At 43.5% G+C, this 27987-nt stretch overlaps 1 protein-coding gene across 3 annotated transcripts; it reads right to left on the reverse strand.

Moving 5' to 3' along the window:
* Position 1: 1 nt before the first annotated feature.
* LOC311137445 (guanine nucleotide-binding protein subunit beta-4) lies at positions 2-27987 on the reverse strand. 3 transcript variants are annotated; one of them, XM_084171950.1, is made up of 11 exons: positions 27677-27987; positions 27315-27396; positions 11735-11822; positions 11430-11468; positions 10876-10982; positions 8945-9008; positions 7004-7166; positions 6690-6756; positions 2854-3055; positions 739-955; positions 2-374 (listed from the first exon to the last, which is right to left on the reverse strand). In XM_084171950.1, exons 3-11 carry the CDS (start codon positions 11789-11791, stop codon positions 268-270), a joined length of 1023 nt encoding a protein of 340 aa, XP_084028076.1. In that variant the 5' UTR covers positions 11792-11822; positions 27315-27396; positions 27677-27987; the 3' UTR covers positions 2-267. The 3 variants fall into 3 exon arrangements, with proteins under 3 accessions (XP_084028076.1, XP_084028077.1, XP_084028075.1); XM_084171951.1 differs by having other exon boundaries at positions 11735-11865; XM_084171949.1 differs by lacking the exon at positions 27677-27987 and having other exon boundaries at positions 11735-11865; positions 27315-27509.

Genomic DNA, 27987 nt, shown 5'->3' on the forward strand with positions numbered 1-27987 from the left:
TATCTCGTTTCGTAATTGTTTTAGTTTTTTGATTGGACATTCTAACTGTAGGTACTGTAAGCTCTGTGTAATAGGTGTGTAAAAAAATGTCACTTGGAAAAGGTAGAAAGAGTTGTTACTTTCTCACAGCGGCGCTGGCTGTGGCTTGAGGGGGAGGAGGTGGACGGGACATTGGTGGTGGGGGGGGGGGAGACACAGTGTTCACCCTCAAGTCCAGCCCAGCAGTATGGGTGGGTGGAGAGAGGAGGAGGACGTGATCTGGAGGGTTTAGTTCCAGATTCGGAGGAAACTGTCCCATGAGCCCGTAGCTACGGCCATGCCGTCGTCTGTCACGCCTAAACAGCTCACCCGGTTGTCGTGACCGGCCAGGACACCTAGAAATAGAGGGAAGGGAGAGGGAGAGAGAGACGGGAGAGAGAGACGGGAAGAGGGAGAGAGAGAGGGAGAGTGAAACAATAGAAGGGTCATTGTGATACATTGTGAGTCAATGTGAGTAAATGTACAGCCAGTGTTTAACCAACTATGTACTGACTAAGTTTCTGTCGATAAGTGCAACTGCCAAATGAATACCTAGCACAAAAAGCTTCATTGATTAAAGCAATGTGGTGAAAACATCTCCCTTGTCCCATTCCAATCATGTCCCTTCCTCCAACCTCAAGGGGGGGGGACCAAGAAAGGTTGCATTTAAAAAAAGGGATTTGAATTAGTGGCCTGGTGAGTCTCCCTCCACTACCGTACCTGCGCGCTCCGCCTTGAGGGTGTCCCACACGTTACAGTTGAAGTCGTCGTAGCCGGCCAGCAGCAGACGGCCGCTCTTGGAGAAGGCCACCGAGGTGATGCCGCAGATGATGTTGTCGTGCGAGTACATCATCAGCTCTTGGTCGGCTCGCAGGTCGAACAGGCGGCAGGTGGCGTCGTCCGAGCCCGTGGTGAAGGCGTTGCCGTTGGGGAAGAACTGCACCGCAGAGACAGAAAGGTTATTATAACAGAATGGGTTAGGTATAGTGAATTAAGTTATTATAACAGAATGGGTTAGGTATAGTGAATTAAGTTATTATAACAGAATGGGTTAGGTATAGTGAATTAAGTTATTATAACAGAATGGGTTAGGTATAGTGAATTAAGTTATTATAACAGAATGGGTTAGGTATAGTGAATTAAGTTATTATAACAGAATGGGTTAGGTATAGTGAATTAAGTTATTATAACAGAATGGGTTAGGTATAGTGAATTAAGCTATTATAACAGTGTACTTTGTCATACAAATTTGTTATACTCACTGCTTTTTCTAATGTGTGTGACATGATGTTTTGTAATAATCTGTGTTAGTGTAAAGTGATTGTGATGCTAAATGTACATTTCCTTCTTCCGATGGACAAAGTGATATTCAAGGTCAAGCAAGTACAGACAGTTACAGTAGGTACGGGTTGCTCCACTAATAGAGTATATTTAGCATCCCTTTGATATTTGAAGTAGAAATTGTACAGCATGTTGCTCTGTATTGTTTTGAAAAATACTCATAAAATCCAAGTATAAAAAAAGAAATTGTGCACCAGTATAGCATTTTAAAAGCCTGTTTTATTAAATGAAGTGCCTTTTTAATATAGAAATCATTTTTAATATGAATAAAATACTTGCTAAAGTGCCAAGAATCTGCATTTTGACGTGTCCCTCGTCATGTTATTCCCACTTCTTTCATTGTAGAGCCCTAGTTATGTTCTTGCTTTTACAAAGTAATTTCTAAAGATTATTATTTATTTTACATCTTGAATGAGCATTGAATGGAAACTGAAGTTAGTGTGTAGAACAGCACTTTCTGTAAAAGCTGTTCACCACTGGCACCAACTTCCAGAATGGTTCAAATGTGTGGCTAGTGTTGGCGAGGTCGAGATACATACAATAGTCTAATCGTATTTTCCTTTTTTTTTTTGTGTGGTGGAAAACTGAGTGCATTTAGCATAACACGTCAACCCTGTTACCAATAGATAGATACATTGAATTGTTAAAACATATCTAGGCTGTTTGTGAAGCTTTCATTCAATTGCCCATCCATGTTGCACACAACAAGCTTGCCTTCCCCTTGTCACAAGGGGATTTATGGCTGATTTTAAAATAAAAACCTCAACCCTGTTACGGTCAAACCTGTTACTTAATAGCACTTACTATAGTCTTTTTTTCGATTTAACCCCTTGAGACTTACTATAACAGAGACAATGGGTTAGGTTGTGCACCGGGGCCTCCCACTCCTCTTTCTATTCTGGTTAGAGCCAGTCTGCGCTGTTCTGTGAAGGGAATAGTACACAGCGTTGTACGAGATCTTCAGTTTCTTGGTAATTTCTCGCATGGAATAGCCTTCATTTCTCAGAACAAGAAAAGACTGACGAGTTTCAGAAGACAGTTCTTTGTTTCTGGCCATTTTGATTCTGTAATCAAACCCACAATTGCTGATGCTCCAGATACTCAACTAGTCTCAAGAAGGCCAGTTTTATTGCTTCTTTAAATCAGCACAACAGTTTTCAGCTGTGCTAACATAATTGCAAAAGGGTTTTCTAATGATCAATTAGCCTTTTCAAATGATAAACTTGGATTAGCAAACACAACGTGCCATTGGAACACAGGACTGATGGTTGTCCATAATGGGCCTCTGTACGCCTATGTAGATATTCCATAACAAATAGTTTTTCCAGCTACAATAGCCATTTACAACATTAGCAATGTCTACACTGTATTTCTGATCAATTTGATGTTATTTTAATGGACAATGTTTTTTCTTCTTCCGAAAACAAGGACATTTCTAAGTGACCCCAAACTTTTGAACGGTAGTGTGAATACATATAAAACTCTACTACTCACGCAGACAGCGTTGATGTCGGACACGTGGCCAGTGAAGGACTGCCTGCACATGCCGTCCCTGACATCCCACAGTTTGGAGGAGGCATCGCAGGCCCCCGACACGAAGGTCTTGAAGTCGGGACTGAGGGACAGGCTCATCACGTCCCCAGTATGGCCCGTAAAGCTGGTGGCCATCTGGCCCGTCTCGATGTCCCATAAAGCACTGATAGAGAGAGGGGGGAGGGGGAAGGGAGGTGAGAAATAGAGGAGGTATGAGGGTACAGTGGAGATGTTGAGACTTGAAATTAATGGATGGGGAGGTGCACCGGTTTCTCGTGTGTTTGTCAGTATAGTCTGTGCACAGCAAATTTGCAAGTGTCTAGGTGTTAAGGTAAAACGTGTTGAGTGTTATATCTGAGTGTTGATTCTAGTGGGGTTAACACCAGTGGGATTGAAATTGACACCACATCCTGTGAATAAATTACATTTTATAGCGGAATCAACATTACGTGGTGTTGTTGTTACTCAACTGTGTTGAATTCATTTCCGTTAACTCTCTCAGAGTGAAAAAGACCTGGGAGGGGCCTCATGATCATTCTTCCCAGAATGCTTTGTTGCAGATAGATTTTTTTGAATAGTTTGTTTTAATATATCTCTGTTTCCTCATGCACATTGATTGATTAATTGATCTTATACTATACAAAGATAAATAAATACAACAATTCTAAACTAATCCACCCGTTACTGAACTGTTCCAGTTTAGGTCAGGGATTGGCAAATGTAGGCCCGCGGAATGCGTAAAATTGCAGGAAATTAACTCTTAAACTTAAAATATTTTCTCTACTCTGTCAAGAGGGGATCCGCTAAAATGTTTTGCTCGAGAGGTGGGTGGTGCTTAGGGCCCCCAAAATGCTAGGGTCGGCTCTGACTGCATGTGTGGGTATGGATGAGGTTAGCAGACCCCTCATGATGATTTCACATTTTTGGTGGCCCCCACTCCCTTCAAAGTTGCCCATCCCTGTTTTAGGTAGTCTTCTTTGTCAAGTCCTTCACCATAGCAGTCATTCTGCAGGTTGTCGGTGAGGAAATATTAAATTATTGGATATCCTCCCTCTGGCTGGATTCTGATAGGAATTACTAATCACTTCACAAACCAGCTTATTGTGACTTGCGGGTTTGATGTGTAGACCATTGGCCAAGATTTTCAGACCACAATATTAAGGATAACTAGGCCATACCTAAAGGCCTTCTGACATGTATAACATGTGGTCATAAAGGGTTTACTTTTTAATTGAAACACATTCACTTAGGCAGTCACTTGATGAAGGCTTCATGAATATAAGTTATTGAATGCAATAACCATGTCTCTGTCACTAACAAACACAGTCATGGGTGGGTATCTCTCACATTCACTTGAAAGGCATGCTGGGAAATATGCAAATAGGGCTGTACAACCTATAATATTATAACAACAACACCCCCAAAAAAAATATTTATTCCCCAACACTAAAAAAGTTTAACAGCATCAACTCTAATAACCTCCTGAGTGGCGCAGTGGTCTAAGGCACTGCTTCGCAGTGCTAACTGTGCCACTAGAGATCCTGGTTAGAATCCAGGCTCTGTCGCAGCCGGCCGCGACCGAGAGACTCATGGGCGGCGCACAATTGGCCCAGCGTCGTCCAGGGTAGGGGAGGGAATGGCCGGCAGGGATGTAGCTCAGTTGATAGAGCATGGCGTTTGCAACGCCAGGGTTGTGGGTTCGATTCCCACGGGGGCCAGTATAAAAAAATAAAATAATGTATTCACTAACTGTAAGTCGCTCTGGATAAGAGCGTCTGCTAAATGACTAAAATGTAAAAATGTAAATGTAATAAAGTGTTAATTTAAGTGGGAATTTGCAACACCCATGGTGTTAAGGCATCCGCACGCTTCAGTTCGGCTGGCGCCTAGAACCAAACGAGTGTTTTCGCATACTCCCTTAAAATACCTTTGCTTGAAAAACAATTAAAAAGCGGCAATAGTACCGGTTGTCCATTTTGAGACGCGATAGCCAGTACACACTTCTTCAAAATAGTCAGAATGAATCTAAGATAATTCAAGAAACCTGTCATTAATTTGGACGTTTTTGCCAAGGAGATCTTAGTCGCGCAACTTTACATCAAACTAAGATGTTTGGTGCAGTATTTCTCAATGAAAAAAAGTGCACGAACACGAGTCGTCTCTCGTTGAATGACAACAAAGACTTTACTGAAGAATCCCTACTGTTGACCAATCACTGACGAAGGGGCTACCAACTTCGGCTAATTACTTCGTCCAAAATGTTGACTCAAGTTTGCCAAAAAGCACCTGGATGATCATCAAGACTCTTGGAAGAACGTTCTATGGACAGATGATTCAAAAGTATAACTTTTTGGACGACATGGTTCCAGTAATGCCTGGCGAAAACCAAACTCTGCATTCCACAGTAAGAACTTCATAACAAAGGTCAAGCATGGTGGTGGTGGTGTGATGGTTTGGGGATGCTTTGCTGCCTCAGGACCTGGACGACTTGCCTTAATAGAAGGAACCATGAATTCTGCTCTGTATCAGAGAATTCTACAGGAGAATGTCAGACCATCCGTCTGTGAGCTGAAGCTGAAGTACAGCTGGGTCATGCAGCAAGACAATGATCCAAAACACACAATCAAGTCTACATGAAAATTGCTAAAAAGCAACAAATTGGAAGTTTTGGAATGGCCTAGTCAAAGTCCAGACCTAATCCCAATTGAGATGTTGTGGCAGGACTTGAAACGAGCAGTTCATGCTTGAAAACCCACACGTCACTGAGTTAAAGCAGTTCTGCATGGAAGAGTGGGCCAAAATTCCTCCACAGCAACGTGAGAGACTGATCAACAACTACAGGAAGCATTTGGTTGGAGTCATTGCAGCTAAAGGTGGCACAACCAGTTATTGAGTGTAAGGGGGCAATTACTTTTTGCACACAGGGGAATTGGGTGTTGCATAACTTTGTTTATGAAATAAATATGTAATTGTTGTGTTATTTGTCCACTTATGTTCCCTTTATCTAATATTAGGTTTTGGTTGAAGATCTGATAACATTCAGTATCACAAATATGCAAAAGTATAGAAAATTAGAAAGGGGGCAAATACTTTTTCATAGCACTATATATATATATATATATATATAATTTTTTTCTCATATAAACACACATAAGACATGGAAGAATGCATAGAATTGCAGGAAATGAGCTTTAAAACAGCAAATAAAAATCTCTGTCCCATGCTAAAGTGTAGAATTGCGGGAAATTAGCTTTAAAACTGCATATTTTCTCTCCACCAACAAGAGGGGTCTGAACAGTTTGGGGTCGCATGGGTTGTAAGGTGGGGATTTGTTACTACGCCGATAAATTACATTATCCATCTGGACCTTTGCCACCTAGGAAATTTGTGTGACCTGACCTTCTCAAATAGTACTTGAGTACCCCTGACCTAGAGAGTCAAGTTGTGTTCTTCCTCCCACACTACTTCAATAAACTCACCAGGTGGTGTCCCCGGAACTAGTGACAATCTGGTTGTCATCCAATAAACTCACCAGGTGGTGTCCCCGGAACTAGTGACAATCTGGTTGTCATCCAATAAACTCACCAGGTGGTGTCCCCGGAACTAGTGACAATCTGGTTGTCATCCAATAAACTCACCAGGTGGTGTCCCTGGAACTAGTGACAATCTGGTTGTCATCCAATAAACTCACCAGGTGGTGTCCCCGGAACTAGTGACAATCTGGTTGTCATCCAATAAACTCACCAGGTGGTGTCCCCGGAACTAGTGACAATCTGGTTGTCATCCAATAAACTCACCAGGTGGTGTCCCCGGAACTAGTGACAATCTGGTTGTCATCCAGGAAACGACAGCAAGACAAATAGCCTGAAATATAGAGGTTGAAAATAACCATGCAGGCTAACACACTGTGTTAACATCAATCCCATAATATGTAATTACCTATACATTTCAGTGGTCATCAGAGCATCCTTTTTTAAAAATGAAATAGTCTTAGCATAAGGTCAACTAGGCTTGAACCAATCAAAAGACGTTGACGAGATGAAATTGTTCCATTTCCTCTCTAAAATGGTGGTATTCCGCCACTTAAAAAAAAAACTTCTCCAGTGTGTACCTGTGTGTCCAGGCAACTCGCGGGTGACGCGCACGTTGCCCTCGCGGGTCTTCAGGCTGTAGATGGAGCAGATGTTGTCCAGGCCTCCACACGCCACGTAGTTCCCAGAGGGCGCGTAGGCACACGTCATCACCCAGGAGGAGCGCAGCGGGATGGCGTGCATCTACGGAACACACGATCATCGTCTGTTAGCTCCAGGGCTGCACAAAAAAATGTCTGTCCATTCAGAAAGGACCAAATCCTAACTTGAGATCTGCATGCGTAACCTGCATTCTGGCCTCCAAAAGTCCAAGTCCAAGTTAAGCGTGCAGATCTTATGTCAGGATCCGTCCTGAAGTGACAATAGAAATATCCTGGTAGGAAATTAGAGGCAATTCTTTCAGGCAAATTCACTTCCTGATATAACCTAATTGGAAATTTTGTTGAACCCAACCGTGCTTAACTCAATCACTCAGGAGAGTGGAATGTAAGACATTATGCAGAGGAGAACCAAGGACAACGAGGGTGGCAATGTTTGCTACAATGTGAGTTACTTTGCTGGTGCTCGTTTGTCATGATGCTATTTGAGAGAGGTTACACAGGTGCAGTATAATGTCTCTCTATTTGAGAGAGGTTACACAGGTGCAGTATAATGTCTCTCTATTTGAGAGAGGTTACACAGGTGCAGTATAATGTCTCTCTATTTGAGAGAGGTTACACAGGTGCAGTATAATGTCTCTCTATTTGAGAGAGGTTAGACAGGTGCAGTATAATGTCTCTCTATTTGAAAGAGGTTACACAGGTGCAGTATAATGTCTCTATTTGAGAGAGGTTACACAGGTGCAGTATAATGTCTATCTATTTGAGAGAGGTTACACAGGTGCAGTATAACGTCTCTCTATTTGAGAGAGATTTACAGGTGCAGTATAATGTCTCTCTATTTGAGAGAGGTTACACAGGTGCAGTATAACGTCTCTCTATTTGAGAGAGATTTACAGGTGCAGTATAATGTCTCTCTATTTGAGAGAGGTTTACAGGTGCAGTATAATGTCTCTCTATTTGAGAGAGGTTACACAGGTGCAGTATAATGTCTCTCTATTTGAGAGAGGTTACACAGGTGCAGTATAATGTCTCTCTATTTGAAAGAGGTTACACAGGTGCAGTATAATGTCTCTATTTGAGAGAGGTTACACAGGTGCAGTATAATGTCTATCTATTTGAGAGAGGTTACACAGGTGCAGTATAACGTCTCTCTATTTGAGAGAGATTTACAGGTGCAGTATAATGTCTCTCTATTTGAGAGAGGTTACACAGGTGCAGTATAATGTCTCTCTATTTGAGAGAGGTTTACAGGTGCAGTATAATGTCTCTCTATTTGAGAGAGGTTACACAGGTGCAGTATAATGTCTCTCTATTTGAGAGAGGTTACACAGGTGCAGTATAATGTCTCTATTTGAGAGAGGTTAAACATGTGCAGTATAACGTCTCTCTATTTGAGAAAGGTTACACAGGTGCAGTATAATGTCTCTATTTGAGAGAGATAACACAGGTGCAGTATAATGTCTCTATTTGAGAGAGATAACACAGGTGCAGTATAATGTCTCTCTATTTGAGAGAGGTTACACAGGTGCAGTATAATGTCTCTATTTGAGAGAGATAACACAGGTGCAGTATAATGTCTCTCTATTTGAGAGAGGTTTACAGGTGCAGTATAATGTCTCTATTTGAGAGAGATAACACAGGTGCAGTATAATGTCTCTCTATTTGAGAGAGGTTTACAGGTGCAGTATAATGTCTCTATTTGAGAGAGATAACACAGGTGCAGTATAATGTCTCTCTATTTGAGAGAGGTTACACAGGTGCAGTATAATGTCTCTCTATTTGAGAGAGGTTACACAGGTGCAGTATAATGTCTCTCTATTTGAGAGAGGTTACACAGGTGCAGTATAATGTAGGTCTTACCTTGTTAGTTGTGTAACTGTCCCAAATGATTAATTTACCATCTTGGGAGGCGCTTACGAGTAACCTAGACGCCAGGGGAAAAAAAGAGTATGGCTTCATTATATTGAAGGGTTTGACCTGTCAGCATAGCACACTGGCATACATTCGCAGGACCAAAAAAAAGCTATGGAGCTAGTTAGAGCATACCTAATGCATGCATAACTAATGTAGCCAGAAAACCTGCTGCTTCCAAAGCAGTTGAAATGCGGTGCGACTCCCTCCCTCCTCTCCCTCTCCCTCCCTCTCCCTCTTTTTCTTCCTTCCTTCCCCCCCTCCTCCTCCTCCTCCTCCTCTCCCTCTCTCTCTGGTGGGACACCCCACATGCCAGGATCGCTGTACGAGCCATCCAGGATAGAGACCACTTTGGATGAGCCATTTCATGTAATATTCATTGCCTCAGTTATCTGAAAGGCTCTACAGTCAAGAGGGGGGGCAGGGAGAGACAGGAGAGAGAAAGAGAAAGGTAGAGAGAGAGAGAGAGAGAGACAACCCAACCCCCCTTTTTCTCCTGCCACCCACTGCCCGTGTTTCCGTCTCTCCAGTGATAGGAAGTGGGTTGGCCCCCCCCCATCTGTAGCGCACAATAAAGGGAGAGCTGTGCTGCTGAAATGTCAACTGCTGTATATAAAATAAACACAGGCTGTTTGTCCTCCAGGTGGTTCACCAAGAGTGCAGACGCACACTCGGATGTATTTGGGAGCAGCAAGAATGAGCCGGTAAGCAAACATACTTGTACTCCAATGGCTCACATTTAAAATCAGAGTATCAATTGGAAATCAGTCGGTCCGACTGTACTAGTTTGCCTAGCAACAGTACAGTGACTGGTTAAAATGTGCCGCTGCTCTATAGGGCATAGTATTGAACTAGTAACACATAGCTAGCTATGGGCTAAATCCAGTTCTAACAGTCTGAGTAACTTTTATTTGACTTTCTGTCTAAAACCCACAGGACACGAGCAGCCTGTGCTTAAGAATATGGAGTTTTAGTAGTAGTAGTGGTGGTAGTAGTAGTATAGCAGCCGTAGTGGTGGTAGTAGTAGCAGTAGTAGTAGTGGTACAAACTAGTAGTAGTACTAATAATAAAAATACATTTAATTTCTATAGTGCTTTTCATTTTACCTCATAGGACTTAAGCAAAAATAAAAAGACAATAAAAAACATTTAGAATCAAGGAAGTTAAATAACAACAGTATCAGTAGAAGTGTAGTAGCAATATAAGTATTGTAGTAGTATAAGTATTATATCAATATAAGTATTGTAGTAGTATAAGTATTGTAGTAGTATAAATACTGTAGTAGTATAAATACTGTAGTAGTATAAGTATTATATCAATAGAAGTATAGTAGCAGTATAGTAGTAGTAGAAGTATAGTAGTAGTATATAAGTAGTAGAAGTAGTATAGCAGTATTAGAAGTATAGTAGTTGTAAAAGTATATTAGTAGTAGTAAAAGTAGTATAGTAGTAGTAGTATAGTAGTATAGTATAAGTAGTAGTATAGTAGTAGTATAAGTATTGTAGTAGTATTATATAAGTATAGTAGTAGTATAGTAGTAGAAGTATGGTAGCAATATAGTAGTAGTTGAAGTAGTATAAGTATTGTAGTATTGTAGTAGTATTGTTGTAGTAGTAGTATTGTAGTAGTATAATTATAGCAGCAGTAGTATAGTAGTAGTATAAGTATTGTAGTAGTAGTATAAATATTGTAGTATTCTAGTAGTATAGTAGTAGTATAAATATTGTAGTAGTAGTACAGTAGTAGAAGTATTGTTGTAGTAGTAGTATAAATATTGTAGTAGTAGTAGTAGTTGTAGAAGTATGGTAGTAGTAGTAGTATAATTATTGTAGTAGTAGAAGTGTAGTAGTACTATAGTATCAGTAGTAGTATTGCCAGACCTGGAGTCGGTGCCCCAGTGCATTGCATAGATCTTGGCGAGGTGGCCCCTGAGAGTACGCCGCGTCCTCATCTGTATCCGGCCCACTGAGTCCAGACCAGCTGTGATCTGCCAAGAGGCCAGGCCCAAAGGAAACATCATCAGCATAATCCACCACAGTCATTCATAAACTTCAGGCTAGTCTGAAGTTCAATCCAAATATGTCAATGTTATTTCATTGCCTAATAGCTAGGCTATTTGCTTTATAGCTATGTTTATTTCATAGCTATTTGTGTCTTAGCTTAGTGACTAATATTCAAATCGAAACTGATACAGGGTGTACATGGTAAGACTAGAAAGACCTTGGGATTTCAGATGGTCAAAAGAGGCTCAAATTAAAGCGTAACAATGTACTTCCTTATCCTGAAAGCCTGTTTACTGGTTGTGATTGGAAGGAGCCCAACAGGTCATGTTTATATAGACGGTGGTAAATGTTTGGCTGTATCAAGCACACAAGGAACAGGCATTTCTTTCTATGTAAGTAAATATGTAATCTCAACTTGTTGAATCCTTTACCTGCGAAAGAGTGGAGTCACTACAGGCTTTCCTAGCATCCTGTAAAACAACAACAACAACATGGCAGAGTTCAGAGTTGAGAGCCTGAAAGAACATTAGGAAGGTGCTAAGGAAAGCGGTCCAGTATTAATATGATATGATTTAAATGGCTGATCGATAATGCCAAAAGAATTACATTGAATGCTCATCTGAAACAATATTCCGGATAGATCTTTACTTGTTCAAGGATTCAATACAAACACACACACACACACACACACACACACACACACACACACACACCAACACACCCACACACCCCCTACCCGGATTTGATTGCGTAGTTGCTCCGCTTCCTGCCGTAACTGTTCCAGCTCGCTCATTGTCCCTCTGTGATGTGTTCAGGAATACTGGCTTTGTAAAAAAAAAAAACACACACACACAGACGAGTTGATACCTGCAGAACACAGACAGACAGACAAACCTTCAGAGGAGCACTTCCCTGGGCTGGAACAAACACGGACATCCTGTGGATGGGGCTGCTTTGACCTAAGTGGAGGGGGCGCCAGCCTGTACCCAGACACAGGCACCACTAGGGGAGGCCTGGGTTTTCAGTAACCTCCAGTCTGGTTCAAAAGGTCATATAGAAGCACAAGGCTCAGAGTCTCTGACCTTTTCCACTCAATCAGGCCTGGTGTTTTGCATTGTGCTGTTTTAGCTCCCTGCCCGGCCCTGCCATTGATTCTGTTTGAATATGATTTGATGTGCAAATGAAGGGTAACTGTACTGTAACTGTATTGTAACAAGTGGATTGGGTTAATATACACACACACACACACACACACACACCAGGCTGTGTATGTGTGTGTGTTGCCACTTCCTTTACCTATGGGAGCCTGAATGTGGATCACAGAGCACATACACACTGTTTGGAGCGCCAGGCCCCTTCCCTTTTCCAGGACATTTTGCAGCATTCTGTCCAGAATGCAACCCTGTATTCATGTTTTAGTTCACTTTCTATAATTTAGCAATTAGTCTGCTAGGGTAGGCCTGTAAGATGGTATTTTTGTTCCACATTGGAAAAGAAATAAACGTTCATGATGTAGTACAAATTATTTTGCTACACATTTAATAACTTTCGTCAAAGCATTCATAGCAGCTGGCATTTCTGTTTATTGAATGACCATGGATGCATGATGCTTTATGAAAAATCGTTAACAAATAAGCGTTAATGGCCTGTGCGCTAATAACCATGTTAAATCATCTTTATTCCACATGCTTATTTTACATAACATCGTACTACTTCCAGCCTACATAACAGAATGTAGAAGCTATGCATATACAGTACCAGTCAAAAGTTTGGACACACCTACTAATTCATACTATTTACTACATTGTAGAATAATAGTGAAGAAATCAAAACTATGAAATAACACATATGGAATCATGTAGTAACCAATAACCAAAAAAATGGTTAAACAAATTAAACAGATTCTCCACCCTTTGCCTTGATGACAGTTTTGCACACTCTTGGCATTCTCTCAACCAGCTTCACCTGAAATGCTTTTCCAACAGTCTTGAAGGAGTTCCCACATACGCTGAGCACTCAACTGATGCAGCACTCCATCACTCTCCTTCTTGGTAAAATAGCCCTAACACAGCCTGGAGGTGTGTTGGGTCATTGTCCTGTTGAAAAACAAATGATAGTCCCACTAAGCCCAAACCAGATGGGATGGCGTATCACTGCAAAATGCTGTGGGAGCCATGCTGGTTAAGTGTGCCTTGAATTCTAAATAAATCACAGACAGTGTCACCAGCAAAGCACCTCCACACCACAACACCTCCTCCTCCATGCTTTACGGTGGAAACTATACACACGGAGATCATTCGTTCATCAACACCGCGTCTCACAAAGACACAGCGGTTGGAACCAGAAATCTCAAATTTGGACTACAGACCAAAGGATACATTTCCACCGGTCTAATGTCCTTTGCTCGTGTTTCTTGGCCCAAGCAGGTCTCTTCTTCTTATTGGTGTCCTTTAGTAGTGGTTTCTTTGCAGCAATTCGACCATGAAGGCCTGATTCACACAGTCCCCTCTGAACAGTTGATGTTGAGATGTGTCTTTACTTGAACTCTGTGAAGCATTTATTTGGGCTGCAATTCCTGAGGCTGGTAACTCTAATGAACTTATCCTCTGCAGCAGAGGTAACTCTGGGTCTTCCATTGCTGTGGCGGTCCTCATGAGAGCCAGTTTCATCATAGCGCTTGATGGTTTTTGTGACTGCACTTGTAGAAACTTTCTTGAAATGTTCCATATTGACTGACCTTCATGTGTTAAAGTAATGATGGACTGTCATTTCTCTTTGCTTATTTGAGCTGTTCTTGACATAATATGGACTTGGTCTTTTACCAAATAGGGCTATCTTCTGTATACCTTGTCAGAACACAACTGATTGGCTCAAACACATTAAGAAGGAAAGAAATTCCACAAATTAACTTTTAAGAAGGCACACCTGTTAATTGAAATGCATTCCAGGTGACTACCTCATGAAGCTGGTTGAGAGAATGCCAAGAATGTGCAAAGCTGTCATCAAGGCAAAGAGTGGCTATTTGAAGAATCTCAAATAAAATTGTATTTGTTTAACACTTTTTTGGTTACTACAGGATTCCATATGTGTTATTTTTTGACTGGTAGTATATATATATATATATATATACATACATACTGTATATGCACTTGAATGCCACTGTATGTACAACCTTCTCATTCCAAAGCTACTCTATTCAAGGCTCTGGTCAAGACTGTTTGCCATTCTATTTCCACTGCAGAATAAAAAAATAAACAAAATTCTGCATCCTTTCGTTGTCAGGTAGGAAGCACACTGACAAAAGTAAGACAGCGGAGAAAGCAACACTTCTGTCTGGGAATGCGGTTTCCGTCAGGACACCTGCTGAAACAAGCCCCCTGCAGAGCCCCTGACGTCAGCTTACAAGTCAGGACACCTGCTGAAGCAAGCCCCCTGCAGAGCCCCTGACGTCAGCTTACAAGTCAGGACACCTGCTGAAGCAAGCCCCCTGCAGAGCCCCTGACGTCAGCTTACAAGTCAGGACACCTGCTGAAGCAAGCCCCCTGCAGAGCCCCTGACGTCAGCTTACCAGTGACTTGCTGCTGCTGGTGCCTTACTGCAATCTGCTCCTCAAAAAAACATAATACAATATACAGTAGCTTACATGTCTCACTGGCCAACAAGTTCATTCCATTTCAACCATTAAGCATAACATTATGCACAGCTTAATTAAACCAATCCCCAAAATGGAACAGTACATATCTACAACAACAGACTTCAAAAGTAGACTCTAAAAAGGTTAAATCTGGAATGTTCTCTACTTTTGTAAACTACTCAAATGACACATTTCTACATTTTTTGCGCAAGGCAGTTAACCCTCAACAACAACTACTCCTCGGACGCCGATGACGTGGATGTCGGTTAAGGCAGCCCCCTGCACCTCTCTGATTCAGAGGGTTTGGGTTAAATGTGGAAGACACATTTCGGTTAAATGCATTCAGTTGTGCAACTGACGAGGTATCCCGTTTCGCCCTTCCCCTTTCCATTTCAACCATTTATGAGGCCATCTCTGAATCCAATAACCCATATTCAGTGGTGTAGGGCTGGGCGGTTTACCATGTTTTACTACCGGACCGGTTTGGGTTTTTACTTTACCTTCTATAAAAAAATATTTGAATGTTTGGTTTGTTAAATGTGATACGCCGTGTGCAACGTCCATTTTATAGTTTTCTCCACTACTTGAGTCCTCTCCCTCCGCTCTCTCTCTCTCTCCATGCCACTTTCCACCCAGCCCTAGCCCCGCCCCCTGTCACTCGAGGGCATTTGTTGTTGCTCGACTACAAGGCACTTGCGTTCAGGCTGCATGGTCAATGCAGCAATATTGATGACTACGATGCTGTTTCCACTTTGCTTCTTAATATAAATCCAGAAGCATTCTATAATTACACTATTAGTTTGTGTTTCTTACATCTGCAAACAGCTAGTTTGTCTTTTCTTTTGGTTAAAAATAAGGCCCGTATCGTGCAGACCTACATGGCAGTGTGGAAATGATCTCAAATGAAATCAGGAAATAAAGAAATAGATTAAAATGCATAAAATTACTTTGGGTTGAAGTTGAATTGAACAGTATAAAACAATCAGAATGGAGAGAGACCCATTGAAATCACTTAGAAGGTATGTGATGCCAGCCTAGGGTCACACACTACTCATAAAGCACATTTAGAACTTTTATTATTCAAAAACGTAAAAAATACCGGCAAATACCGTACACATTTTGAAAAATACCATCATATGATATTTTGGCCATATCGCCCAGCCCTAACTGGGAGGCCCAGCAAATGGCACCGTGCCAGGGAAGACAAAAAGGGGCTCTGCACTGGCTCCCTATTGGGTAGCGCTTGGCCCCACCTCAGCAGGCAGGTCCTGAGTATGGCCATTGGTGGAAGGCTCTCCACTCTACCCAGTGACGACAGCCACCGCACGCCCACCTGCCCTGTTCAGCACCAATGTAACCAACGCTGACACACACGCATAAATGCGTTCCCAAATCAACATGTCAAATACACAAACATGTGCATGCACACACAACACATCACACACAATACACCCACAGAATTGTGCATCACACACACACACACAATGTCTGCTGGGTTAAAGCAGGATAGTCACGGGAAATTCAACTAGATGTCCTCAAAGCAACTGTTGTAATATCACATGTAGCTTCGGCTTCCAGGCCTCGCTCACATGGTTCTCCAGAGCCTGGAGAAGTTCAGCTTCCAGGCCTCCCTCACCTTTTTCTCCAGAGCCTGGCGAAGTTTAGCTTCCAGGCCTCCCTCACCATGTTCTCCAGGGCCTGGAGAGGTTCAGCTTCCAGGCCTCCCACATCTTGTTCTCCAGAGCCTTCCAGGTCTCCCTCACCTTGTTCTTCAGAGCCTGGCGAAGTTTAGCTTCCAGACTTCCCCACCTTGTTCTCTATAACCTGGTGAAGTTCAGCTTCCAGGCCTCCCTCACCTTGTTCTCCAGAGCCTGGTGAAGTTCAGCTTCCATGCCTCCCTCACCTTGTTCTCCAGAGCCTGGTGAAGTTCAGCTTTCAGGCCTCCCTCACCTTGTTCTCCAGAGCCATAGTTCATATTGTAATAGTAGGTATGAGTGCTGGCCGACTGACTGTGAGTAGACGCGATTTTTCAACAACAAAAAAACACCCCTTCCGTCCCTCTTCAGAAGCGCAAATTACCAGATTATGCTCATTTACAGTGCTAGCATGCTATATTTTAGAAAACGTATATTTCAGATGTTTTTTTGTTTTATTTGGTTGTAGTGACACTACCCCTCATTGGGCACCGTTTAATATTATTGGCTTTCGGTTTTCAAATCTCCACCTGTGTTTGAACCTATTCCACCTTCTTTTAGCCTCTTCCTAACAAGAACTTCCTCAGGCTTTCATACCAAAGGTTCACATGAAGGTTAGGTTAAAGCCTGGTAGAGGCTATATCACTTGCTACCACGCTGAATATTCCCTGACATCCACTCCATTAAACAACGATCTAGCATTAATGGATTTACAAGTTACACTTGCATCTGAAATTAGCACGCCCACTTTCAGTTCAAATTTGTAACTGTAGTACTATAGACCCGTTTCCCGGCCGCATCATGAAAAGTTGTGAGCGCAGCTCGTCATTAGAAACCTCTTTGTTTACCTAGCAGTGGAATACGATCACATGCAACTTCAAATGCAGCTTGTGTAAGTTAACAAACACATGATCAGATGGTTATCGTCTACAACATCACAGACGTCATCAGAGGATTGATTACCTAGCAAGCTAGCAAGCCAGTGAGGCAAGGTAAAAGATCACAAATAGAGCTAGATGAAGCCAGAACAATAATATACTTGCTGAACATAGCTATAGGCACCAGTCTTGCGTGTTTTCATGGTCATCACTAACTCACTGTTCAGTTTGTCAAGGTCCCGACATCAGCGTTAGCTATCCTGCTACAGAACCTTTGATGTCGGGATGTGTGCGCATCGCTCGACCGTGACGTTTGATTGGTAAACAAAGAAGGGCTCCATTGGGAGTATTGTCTGTGTATCTCACCCAAACCCTCTTACGGTCACAAGGCCACTAACTTTACCTCTCCTGATTAGGTCACAATGTTAGACTTCACTGTAACCTAATCCTAAGGATTACCACGGTTTAGTATTATCTAGGGCGGTGACAGTCATGGAATTTTCATGGGCATTAATATGGAGTTGGTCCCCACTTTGCTGCTATAACAGCCTCCACTCTTCTGGGAAGGCTTTCCACTACATGTTGGAACATTCAGCCACAAGAGCATTAATGAGGTCGGGCACTGATGTTGGGCAATTAGGCCTGGCTCGCAGTCGGCGTTCCAATTAATCCCAAAGGTGTTCAATGGGGTTGAGGTCAGGGCTCTGTGCAGGCCAGTCAAGTTCTTCCACAACGATCTTGACAAACCATTTCTGTATGGACCTCGTTTTGTGCACAGGGGCATTGTCATGCTGAAACAGGAAAGGGCCTTCCCAAACTGTTGCCACAAAGTTGGATGCACAGAATCGTCTAGAATGTCATTGTATGCTGTAGCGTTATGATTTCACTTCACTGGAACTAAGGGGCCTAGCCCGAACCATGAAAAACAGCCCCAGACTATTATTCCTCCTCCACCAAACTTTACAGTTGGCACTATGCATTGGGGCAGGTAGCGTTCTCCTGGCATCCCCCAAACCCAGATTCGTTCGTCAGACTGCCAGATGGTGAAGCGTGATTCATCACTCCAGAGAATTTATTTCCACTGTTCCAGAGTCCAATGGTGGCGAGCTTTACACCACTCCAGCCAACGCTTGGTATTGAGCATGTTGATCTTAGGCTTGTGTGCGGCTGCTTGGCCATGGAAACCCATTTCATGAAGCTCCTGACGAACAGTTCTTGTGCTGACGTTGCTTCCAGAGGCAGTTTTGAACTTGGTAGTGAGTGTCGCAACAGAGGACAGACAATTTTTACGCACTAAGCGCTTCAGCGGTCCCATTCTGTGAGCTTGTGTGGCCTACCACTTCGCGGCTGAGCCATTGTTGCTCCTAGACGTTTCCACTTCACAATAAGAGCACTTACAGTTGACCGGGGCAGCTCTAGCAGGGTAGAAATGTGACGAACTGACTTGTTGGAAAGGTGGCATCCTATGATGGTACCACGTTGAAAGTCACTGACCTCTTCAGTAAGGCCATTCTACTGCCAATGTTTGTCTATGGAGATTGCATGGCTGTGTGCTCGATGTGATACACCTGTCAGCAACGGGTGTGGCTGGAATAGCCATATCCACTAATTTGAAGGGGTGTCCACATACTTTTGTATATATATAATGATAACGGCGCCGGAGGTGATGGCTGCCATTTTACGGGCTCCTAACCAACTGTGCCATTTTGTGTGTTTTTTTCGCATTGTTTGTAACTTATTTTGTACATAATGTTGCTGCTACCGTCTCTTATGACCTAAAAGAGCTTCTGGATATCAGAACAGCGATATCTCACCTCGAACTGGACAAAGATTTTTTCTTTAATGAGTCCGACTCGAAAGATATACTGTTTCTCCGAGACCAGGCCCAAATCCCCGTCATTCGCGTGAAGAAAAGACAGAGGTACAGGGGGCGAAGATCGGAGTGCCTTGTGAGAATTTCGTCGGCGAGTGGGTAATCCGCCTCTCCCATCCGTTCTATTTGGCCAACGTGCAATCACTAGAGAATAAACTGGATGAGCTCCGTTCGAGACTATCCTACCAACGGGACATTAAAAACTGTAATATCTTATGTTTCACAGAGTCGTGGCTCAACGACGACACGGATAATATACAGTTGGCTGGGTTTTCCGTGCATTGGCAGGACAGAACAGCTACGTCCGGCAAGACGAGGGGTGGGGGTGTGTGTCTGTGTCTATTTGTCAACAACTGCTGCTGTGCGATGTCTAATATTAAGGAAGTCTCGAGGTATTGTTCGCCTGAGGTAGAGTACCTCATGATAAGCTGTAGATCACACTATCTACCAAGAGAGTTTTCATCTATATTTTTCATAGCCGTCTATTAACCGCCACAAACCGATGCTGGCACTAAGACCGCACTCAATGAGCTGTATAAGACCATAAGCAAACAAGAAAATGCTCATCCAGAAGCTTCGCTCCTAGTGGCCGGGAACTTTAATGCAGGCAAACTTACAGTGGTATGAAAAAGTATTTGCCCCCTTTCTAATTTTCTCTACTTTTGCATATTTGTGATACTGAATGTTATCAGATCTTCAACCAACACCTAATATTAGATAAAGGGAACATATGGGAACAAATAACACAACAATTACATATTTATTTCATAAACAAAGTTATGCAACACCCAATTCCCCTGTGTGCAAAAAGTAATTGCCCCCTTACACTCAATAACTGGTTGTGCCACCTTTAGCTGCAATGACTCCAACCAAATGCTTCCTGTAGTCTCTCACGTCGCTGTGGAGGAATTTTGGCCCACTCTTCCATGCAGAACTGCTTTAACTCAGTGACGTGTGGGTTATCAAGCATGAACTGCTCGTTTCAAGTCCTGCCACAACATCTCAATTGGGATTAGGTCTGGACTTTGACTAGGCCATTCAAAAACTTCCAATTTGTTGCTTTTTAGCAATTTTCATGTAGACTTGATTGTGTGTTTTGGATCATTGTCTTGCTGCATGACTCAGCTGCGCTTCAGCTTCAGCTCACAGACGGATGGTCTGACATTCTCCTGTAGAAGTCTCTGATACAGAGCAGAATTCATGGTTCCTTCTATTAAGGCAAGTCGTCCAGGTCCTGAGGCAGCAAAGCATCCCCAAACCATCACCACGTGCTTGACCTTTGGTATGATGTTCTTACTGTGGAATGCAGAGTTTGGTTTTCGCCAGGCATTACTGGAACCATGTCGTCCAAAAAGTTATACTTTTGAATCATCTGTCCATAGAACGTTCTTCCAAGAGTCTTGATGATCATCCAGGTGCTTTTTGGCAAACTTGAGTCAACTTTTTGGACGAGATGGGTCCCATTATGCCTGGCGAAAACCAAACACTGCATTCCACAGTAAAAACATCATACCAAAGGTCAAGCATGGTGCTGGTGGTGTGATGGTTTGGGGATGCTTTGCTGCCTCAGGACCTGGACGACTTGCCTTAATAGAAGGAACCATGAATTCTGCTCTGTATCAGAGAATTCTACAGGAGAATGTCAGACCATCCGTCTGTGAGCTGAAGCTGAAGCGCAGCTGGGTCATGCAGCAAGACAATGATACAAAACACACAATCAAGTCTACATGAAAATTGCTAAAAAGCAACAAATTGGAAGTTTTGGAATGGCCTAGTCAAAGTCCAGACCTAATCCCAATTGAGATGTTGTGGCAGGACTTGAAACGAGCAGTTTATGCTTGAAAACCCACACGTCACTGAGTTAAAGCAGTTCTGCATGGAAGAGTGGGCCAAAATTCCTCCACAGCGACGTAAGAGACTGATCAACAACTACAGGAAGCATTTGGTTGGAGTCATTGCAGCTAAAGGTGGCACAACCAGTTATTGAGTGTAAGGGGGCAATTACTTTTTCACACAGGGGAATTGGGTGTTGCATAACTTTGTTTATGACATAAATATGTAATTGTTGTGTTATCTGTTCACTTATGTTCCCTTTATCTAATATTAGGTTTTGGTTGAAGATCTGATTACATTCAGTATCACAAATATGCAAAAGTAGAGAAAATTAGAAAGGGGGCAAATACTTTTTCATAGCACTGTAAATCTGCTTTACCTAATTTCTACCAGCATGTCACATCTGCAACCAGAGGAAAAAAAATTAACTCTAGACCACGTTTACTCCACACACAGAGATTCCTGCTTACAAGCAAAAACTAAAGCAGGTAGTACCAGTGACTCGCTCAATACGGAAGTGGTCAGATGACGCGAATACTACGCTACAGGACTGGAATATGTTCCGGGATTCATCCATTGGCATTGAGGAGTATACCACCTCAGTCACCTGCTTCATCAATAAGTGCATCGACGACGTCGTCCCCACAGTGACCGTACGTACATATTCCAACCAGAAGCCATGGATTACAGGCAACATGGTCATTCAACTGAGACTGCTCTTCTCTGTGTCACAGAGACTCTCCGCACTGCTAAAGCTAACTCTCTCTCCTCTGCTCTTGTCCTTCTAGATCTGTCTGCTGCCTTTGATACTGTGAACCATCAGATCCTCCTCTCCACCCTCTCCGAAATGGGCATCTCCGGCGCGGCTCACTCCTGGATTGCGTCCTACCTGACCGGTCGCTCCTACCAAGTGGCGTGGCGGGAAGCTGTCTCCGCACCACGTGCTCTCACCACTGGTGTCCCCCAGGGATCGGTTTTGGGCCCTCTCCTTTTCTCCCTATACACCAAGTCACTTGGCTCTGTCATATCCTCACATGGCCTTTCCTATCATTGCTACGCTGACGATACACAACTAATCTTCTCCTTTCCCCCTTCTGATCACCAGGTGGCGAATCGCATCTCTGCATGTCTGGCAGACATATCAGTATGGATGACGGATCACCACCTCAAGCTGAACCCTGGCAAGACGGAGCTGCTCTTCCTCCCCGGGAAGGACTGCCCGTTCCATGATCTCGCCATCACGGTAGACAACTCCGCTGTGTCCTCCTCCCAGAGTGCGAAGAGCCTAGGCGTGACCCTGGACAACACCCTGTCGTTCTCCGCCAACATCAAGGCGGTGACCCGCTCCTGCAGGTTCATGCTCTACAACATTCGGAGAGTGCGACCCTGCCTTACACAGGAAGCGGCGCAGGTCCTGGTCCAGGCACTTGTCATCTCCCGTCTGGACTACTGCAACTCGCTGTTGGCTGGGCTCCCTGCCTGTGCCATTAAACCCCTACAACTCATCCAGAATGCCGCAGCCCGTCTGGTGTTCAACCTTCCCAAGTTCTCTCACGTCACCCCCCTCCTCCGCACACTCCACTGGCTTCCAATTGAAGCTCGCATCCGCTACAAGACCATGGTGCTTGCCTTTGGAGCAGTGAGGGGAACGGCACCCCTGTACCTTCAGGCTCTGATCAGTCCCTACACCCAAATGAGGACATTGCGTTCATCCACCTCTGACCTGCTGGCTCCCCTTCCTCTGCGGAAGCACAGCTCCCCCTCAGCCCAGTCAAAACTGTTCGCTGCTCTGGCACCCCAATGGTGGAACAAGCTCCCTCACGACGCCAGGACAGCGGAGTCACTCACCACCTTCCGGAGACATTTGAAACCCCACCTCTTTAAGGAATACCTGGGATAGGCTAAAGTATTCCTTCTAACCCCCCCCCCCCCCAAATTGTAAAGTGGTTATCCCACTGGCTATAGGGTGAACGCACCAATTTGTGAGTCGCTCTGGCTAAGAGCGTCTGCTAAATGACGTTAATGTGCCCTTGAGCAAGGCACTTAACCCTAATTGCTCCTGTAAGTCGCTCTGGTTAAGAGCGTCTGCTAAATGACTAAAATGTAATGTAAATGTAAACATCTGCACCGAGCTAAAGGCTAGAGCTGTCGCTTTCAAGGAGCGGGACACTAATCCGGACGCTTATAAGAAATCCCTCTCTCAGACGAACCACCAAACAGGCAAAGCGTCAATACAGGACTAAGATTGAATCCTACTACACCGGCTCTGATGCTTGTCGGAGGTGGTAGGGCTTGCAAACTATTACGGACTACAAAAGGAAACCCAGCCGCGAGCTGCCCAGTGACGCGAGCCTACCAGACAGGCTAAATGCCTTTTATGCTCGCTTCGAAGTAAGCAACACTGAAGCATGCATGAGAGCACCAGCTGTTCCGGACGACTGTGTGATCACGCTCTCTGTAGCCGATGTGAGCAAGACCTTTAAACAGGTCAACATTCACAAGACCGCGGGCCAGACAGATTACCAGGACGCGTTCTCAGAGCATGCATTGACCAACTGGCAAGTGTCTTCACTGACATTTTCAACCTCTCCCTGACAGAGTCTGTAATACCTACATGTTTCAAGCAGACCACCATGCCCAAGAAAGTGATGGAAACCTGCCTAAATGACTACCACCCCGTAGCATTCATGTCGGTAGCCATGAAGTGCTTTGAAAGGCCATGGCTCACATCAACACCATCATCCCGGAAACCCTAGACCCACTCCAATCCGCATACCGCCCCAACAGATCCACAGATGACGCAATCGCATTCCACACTGCCTTTTCCCACCTGGACAAAAGGAACACCTATGTGAGATTGCTGTTCATTGACTACAGCTCAGCGTTCAACACCATAGTGCCCACAAAGCTCATCACGAAGCTAAGGACCCTGGGACTAAACACCTCCCTCTGCAACTGGAACCTGGACTTCCTGATGGGCTGCCCCCAGGTGGTAAGGGTTGGCAACAACACATCTGCCACGTTGATCCTCAACGCTGGGGCCCCTCAGGAGTGCGTGCTTAGTCCCCTCCTGTACTCCCTGTTCACCCACGACTGCGTGGCCAAGCACGGCTCCAACACCATCATTAAGTTTGCTGACGACACAACAGTGGTAGGCCTGATCACCGACAACGATGAGACAGCCTATAGGGACGAGGTCAGAGACCTGGCAGTGTGGTGCCAGGACAATAACCTCTCTCTCAACGTGACCAAGACAAAGGAGATGATCGTGGACTACAGGAAAAGGAGGGCCGAACACGCCCCCATTCACATCGACGGGGCTGTAGTGGAGCGGGTCGAGAGTTTCAAGTTCCTTGGTGTCCACATCACCAACAAACTAGCATGGTCCAAACACACCAAGACAGTCGTGAAGAGGGCATGACAACGCCTTTTCCCCCCTCAGGAGACTGAAAAGATTTGGCATGGGTCCCCAGATCCTCAAAAAGTTCTACAGCTGCACCATCGAGAGCATCCTGACCGGTTGCATCACAAGCTCTCAACCTGTTCCACTACAGCCCCGTCGATGAGGGTAGAAATGAGGTAAAACGGTAGAAATGAAGTAAAATGCTGGTAGAAATTAGGTAAAATGGATTTCCCTGCATTAAAGTCCCCGGCCACTATGTGCTGAGATTATGTGCTGTGATTTTTTTATTAAACTCAACTGACATTACAGAGCCACATCAGTTAAAGGCAGACTCAGCGATATGACGTAGATGCAGAAAGCAAACAGCATAGTGGGTCACACAACATTTAAGACCGTTGAAGTGCGAGGCTCAACTTCTCAGCTGTTTTAGTCCTGAACCGATCATGCTTTAACAGCGTGAAGCGAGTCCATCCACATGTGCAGATACCGTGTGTGACTGTGTGGGAGCGAAGTCTTGCATCTCGCTCATCTCAATATCTGCGGCGCTGCTCATGACAAGGTAATTTCGCTGAGTTTACCTTTAACATTACTTGAATAACCATTCTACATTAGCATGGAATGTAGAATGTTTTGCTACAACACCTTGTTTGTTTCAGCAAGGAGCAACAAAGTTTAATCACGTTGTTAAAGAGTCCATGTTACCACAGAAACGGACTCAACCACACCAATGCTCGGCTGTCCGGTCTTCCGTCAGCTGTTCGTTCCACAGTGTGGTCCTCTGTAGCTCAGCTGGTAGAGCACGGCGCTTGTAACGCCAAGGTAGTGGGTTCGATCCCCGGGACCACCCATACACAAAAATGTATGCACGCATGACTGTAAGTAGCTTTGGATAAAAGCGTCTGCTAAATGGCATATTAATATTAATATTGTAAAAAATATATAACATTATTTTTTTATTACGTTATGACGGTTATTTTATTTTCATGATGGTCTTCATCCGTAACCGTCAGTTACACAGTTATACAGTAATTGTGCCAGCCCTAAATGTATTAAGCTTTATATTGAATATTGGATTGATTTTCAAAGTAACATTGACTCTGGTGAATAGGTATAGCTGGCTGAATAGGACTTATTCATGTATAATGAATGGGTTTGATCTGATATGCGTGTTATTTTGTGTTAAACCACAGTAACAAGTCAAAAGCCATGTTTGTAAGAATGTTATTGTTAATGTTTGGAGTGGTAGATGTTGGTCACATCACACTATGACAGAGTGCGATGTGAGTATGAAATGTCAGTCTTGGGGGAATTAAACAACATTGTGTGTGTGCATACGCGGGTGTGGGTGAGTGGGTGTGAGTGAGCGGGCATGGGTGAGCTGAGCGGGTGTGGGTGAGTGGGTGTGGGTGAGCGGGCGTGGGTGAGCTGAGCGGGTGTGGGTGAGTGGGTGTGGGTGAGCGGGCGTGGGTGAGCTGAGCGGGTGTGGGTGAGTGGGTGTGGGTGAGCGGGCGTGGGTGGGTGAGCTGAGCGGGTGTGGGTGAGTGGGTGTGGGTGAGCGGGCGTGGGTGAGCTGAGCGGGTGTGGGTGTTTTGGGATGACTGGTGTGTACATGCTCTCTTTGATCTCCAAAAGGGCGATGCATTGCTGCAGAGAGGTGGACATGGCCTGAACCTGTGTGAAAACCAAAGGAGACATGGCAGGCCCACCAGGTGACAACTTGTTCGCTTCCCAGAATGACTATTCCAAACATCTGGAGAATCATATCATGTGAATTGGCTGCCCAGATAGGCTAATTATTTCCCGGACAAGCTGAGTATTTAAAGTGCAGACCTAAGGAAATACATGACATACATGCAGTATATGATAGATGCATATCAATCATGATCTTCATATCTTCTCTAATAAATCATTTGCCACTTATCGCAAAGCCACTGTAATTATGACCACGAACAAGATAAAACCTTACTAAAACATGCCCAGCATGTTTTTGTTCTATAGCCTACCTGTGCACAAACATCTACAGTATTACAGGTCAAAGTTTGCATAATATGATAACAGCAGTGGTAATGCCGTTTACTCTTTACAACACTTCATTACCTCAACTGGTCTGGTTTGAGGCCTTATTAAACGTGTATTGTCAGGATATTGCTTTAAAACCTGTATCATACTGCAGATGTACTGTATAAACAATAAACAATAACTACCGCTAAAACAAACAGTGTGCTAGTTACAGGACTAGACTACATGCTTATTGTAAGAAACTATACTAAAAATGGCTATCATTTTAATGCCGATTGTGGATAGGATGTATGAAAGTTCAAATTTTGTTACAATATTGTTACGTTGTAACAGCACCTCAACACTGAACTGGAAGTTTCTTCTCTGTTCTCAGTGATTCTTGAACACGTATTGCTTTGACAAAATGAAATTTTGAGATATTTTATATTATCTCCAAACCCATATCAATGACCGTGGCATGTATTTTCAAGACAAAAGATGCCGCAAATTAAGCAATATATGCGCCCAGTTACATTGGCAGGCTTGCTACAAGTTGCCGCTCGAATGAACAGAATGTCATATATAATTGATTAATGTAACAAAAAAACTAAACAAAAAAAAGTAATACCGCCGGCATCTTGCTCTACATATCTGAATAAGGCTTCGTTATTATATTCGTGAATATAGTTTATTAATCTATAGCCTACAGTAGGTAGTTTATTTCCGTCAGACTTGCAAGGCCGCGTTTCGATAACACCGAATTTTCACCAATAAAAGCTACGGTGAGAAAAACAGCAAGCCTTGAAAGAGATATAAGTAGCTATTAAGATGAACACTATTCAATACATGGGTTTTTAATGTATCAATTCCTCTCTTAATGTTTTGCAACCTCAATGCAAAACAAAGGCCGACATCAAACCGTATTGTATAGGGTGTACCCAAAGCAGGAAATAAAAGCAAGAAAATGCCAAGAGATTCAGCTCGCCAGAGCACACGTTATTACCTGAAACTGGATTTCTTTTGGGACTGTCCACGTCGTTTCAATCAGTGTCACAATAGTCCGTTTTCAAATAGCAAACATGGTCCTGGTTGTGAAAGAAATGTCAAGGTAGCGGTATTAATTTTAAGACAATTTAACTGATTTAAAGGGCCATGCTCTACGCAACTCCGTCAGGATTTGACTAAATTTTCACCAAGCAATCTAATCACCACACCCATGAAGGAACTGGGAACATGGCAACAGTACGCCGAGGGGTGCACTCATAGAGATGTAGTGTATTTTCATTTAACTTATTCCTAAAACATGTTCAAACGTATTCTTACGACAATTTATTATACTTATATTTGTGAGTTTGCTCTACTTACATAAGTGTCCGTTTTTCTTGTACAAGAATGAGCAAATCAATCGTGTCGCAATAGCTTTGTTTTACCCACAGGAAAATGGTATTGTCTGTCAGCTCCCTCAACAAAAAGAAAGAACTGCATACAGAAACAAATAGTTAGAATGATGTACGTGAAGAGATATCGCAGAAGTCTGGACACATTTTATATTGTTTTAAAATCTTATTCTCGGTTTAAAACCGCCGACTTCATTTATTATTCCTTCGTCAGGTTGTATGGGTTACAGCTGTGGCTCTCGAGCCATACAGTGGATTGAGCGTTGGGAAGTGAAGTGT

The sequence above is a fragment of the Coregonus lavaretus genome, assembly GCF_964263955.1.
Source record: "Coregonus lavaretus genome assembly, chromosome: 11".
Taxonomy (NCBI): Eukaryota; Metazoa; Chordata; class Actinopteri; order Salmoniformes; family Salmonidae; genus Coregonus; species Coregonus lavaretus.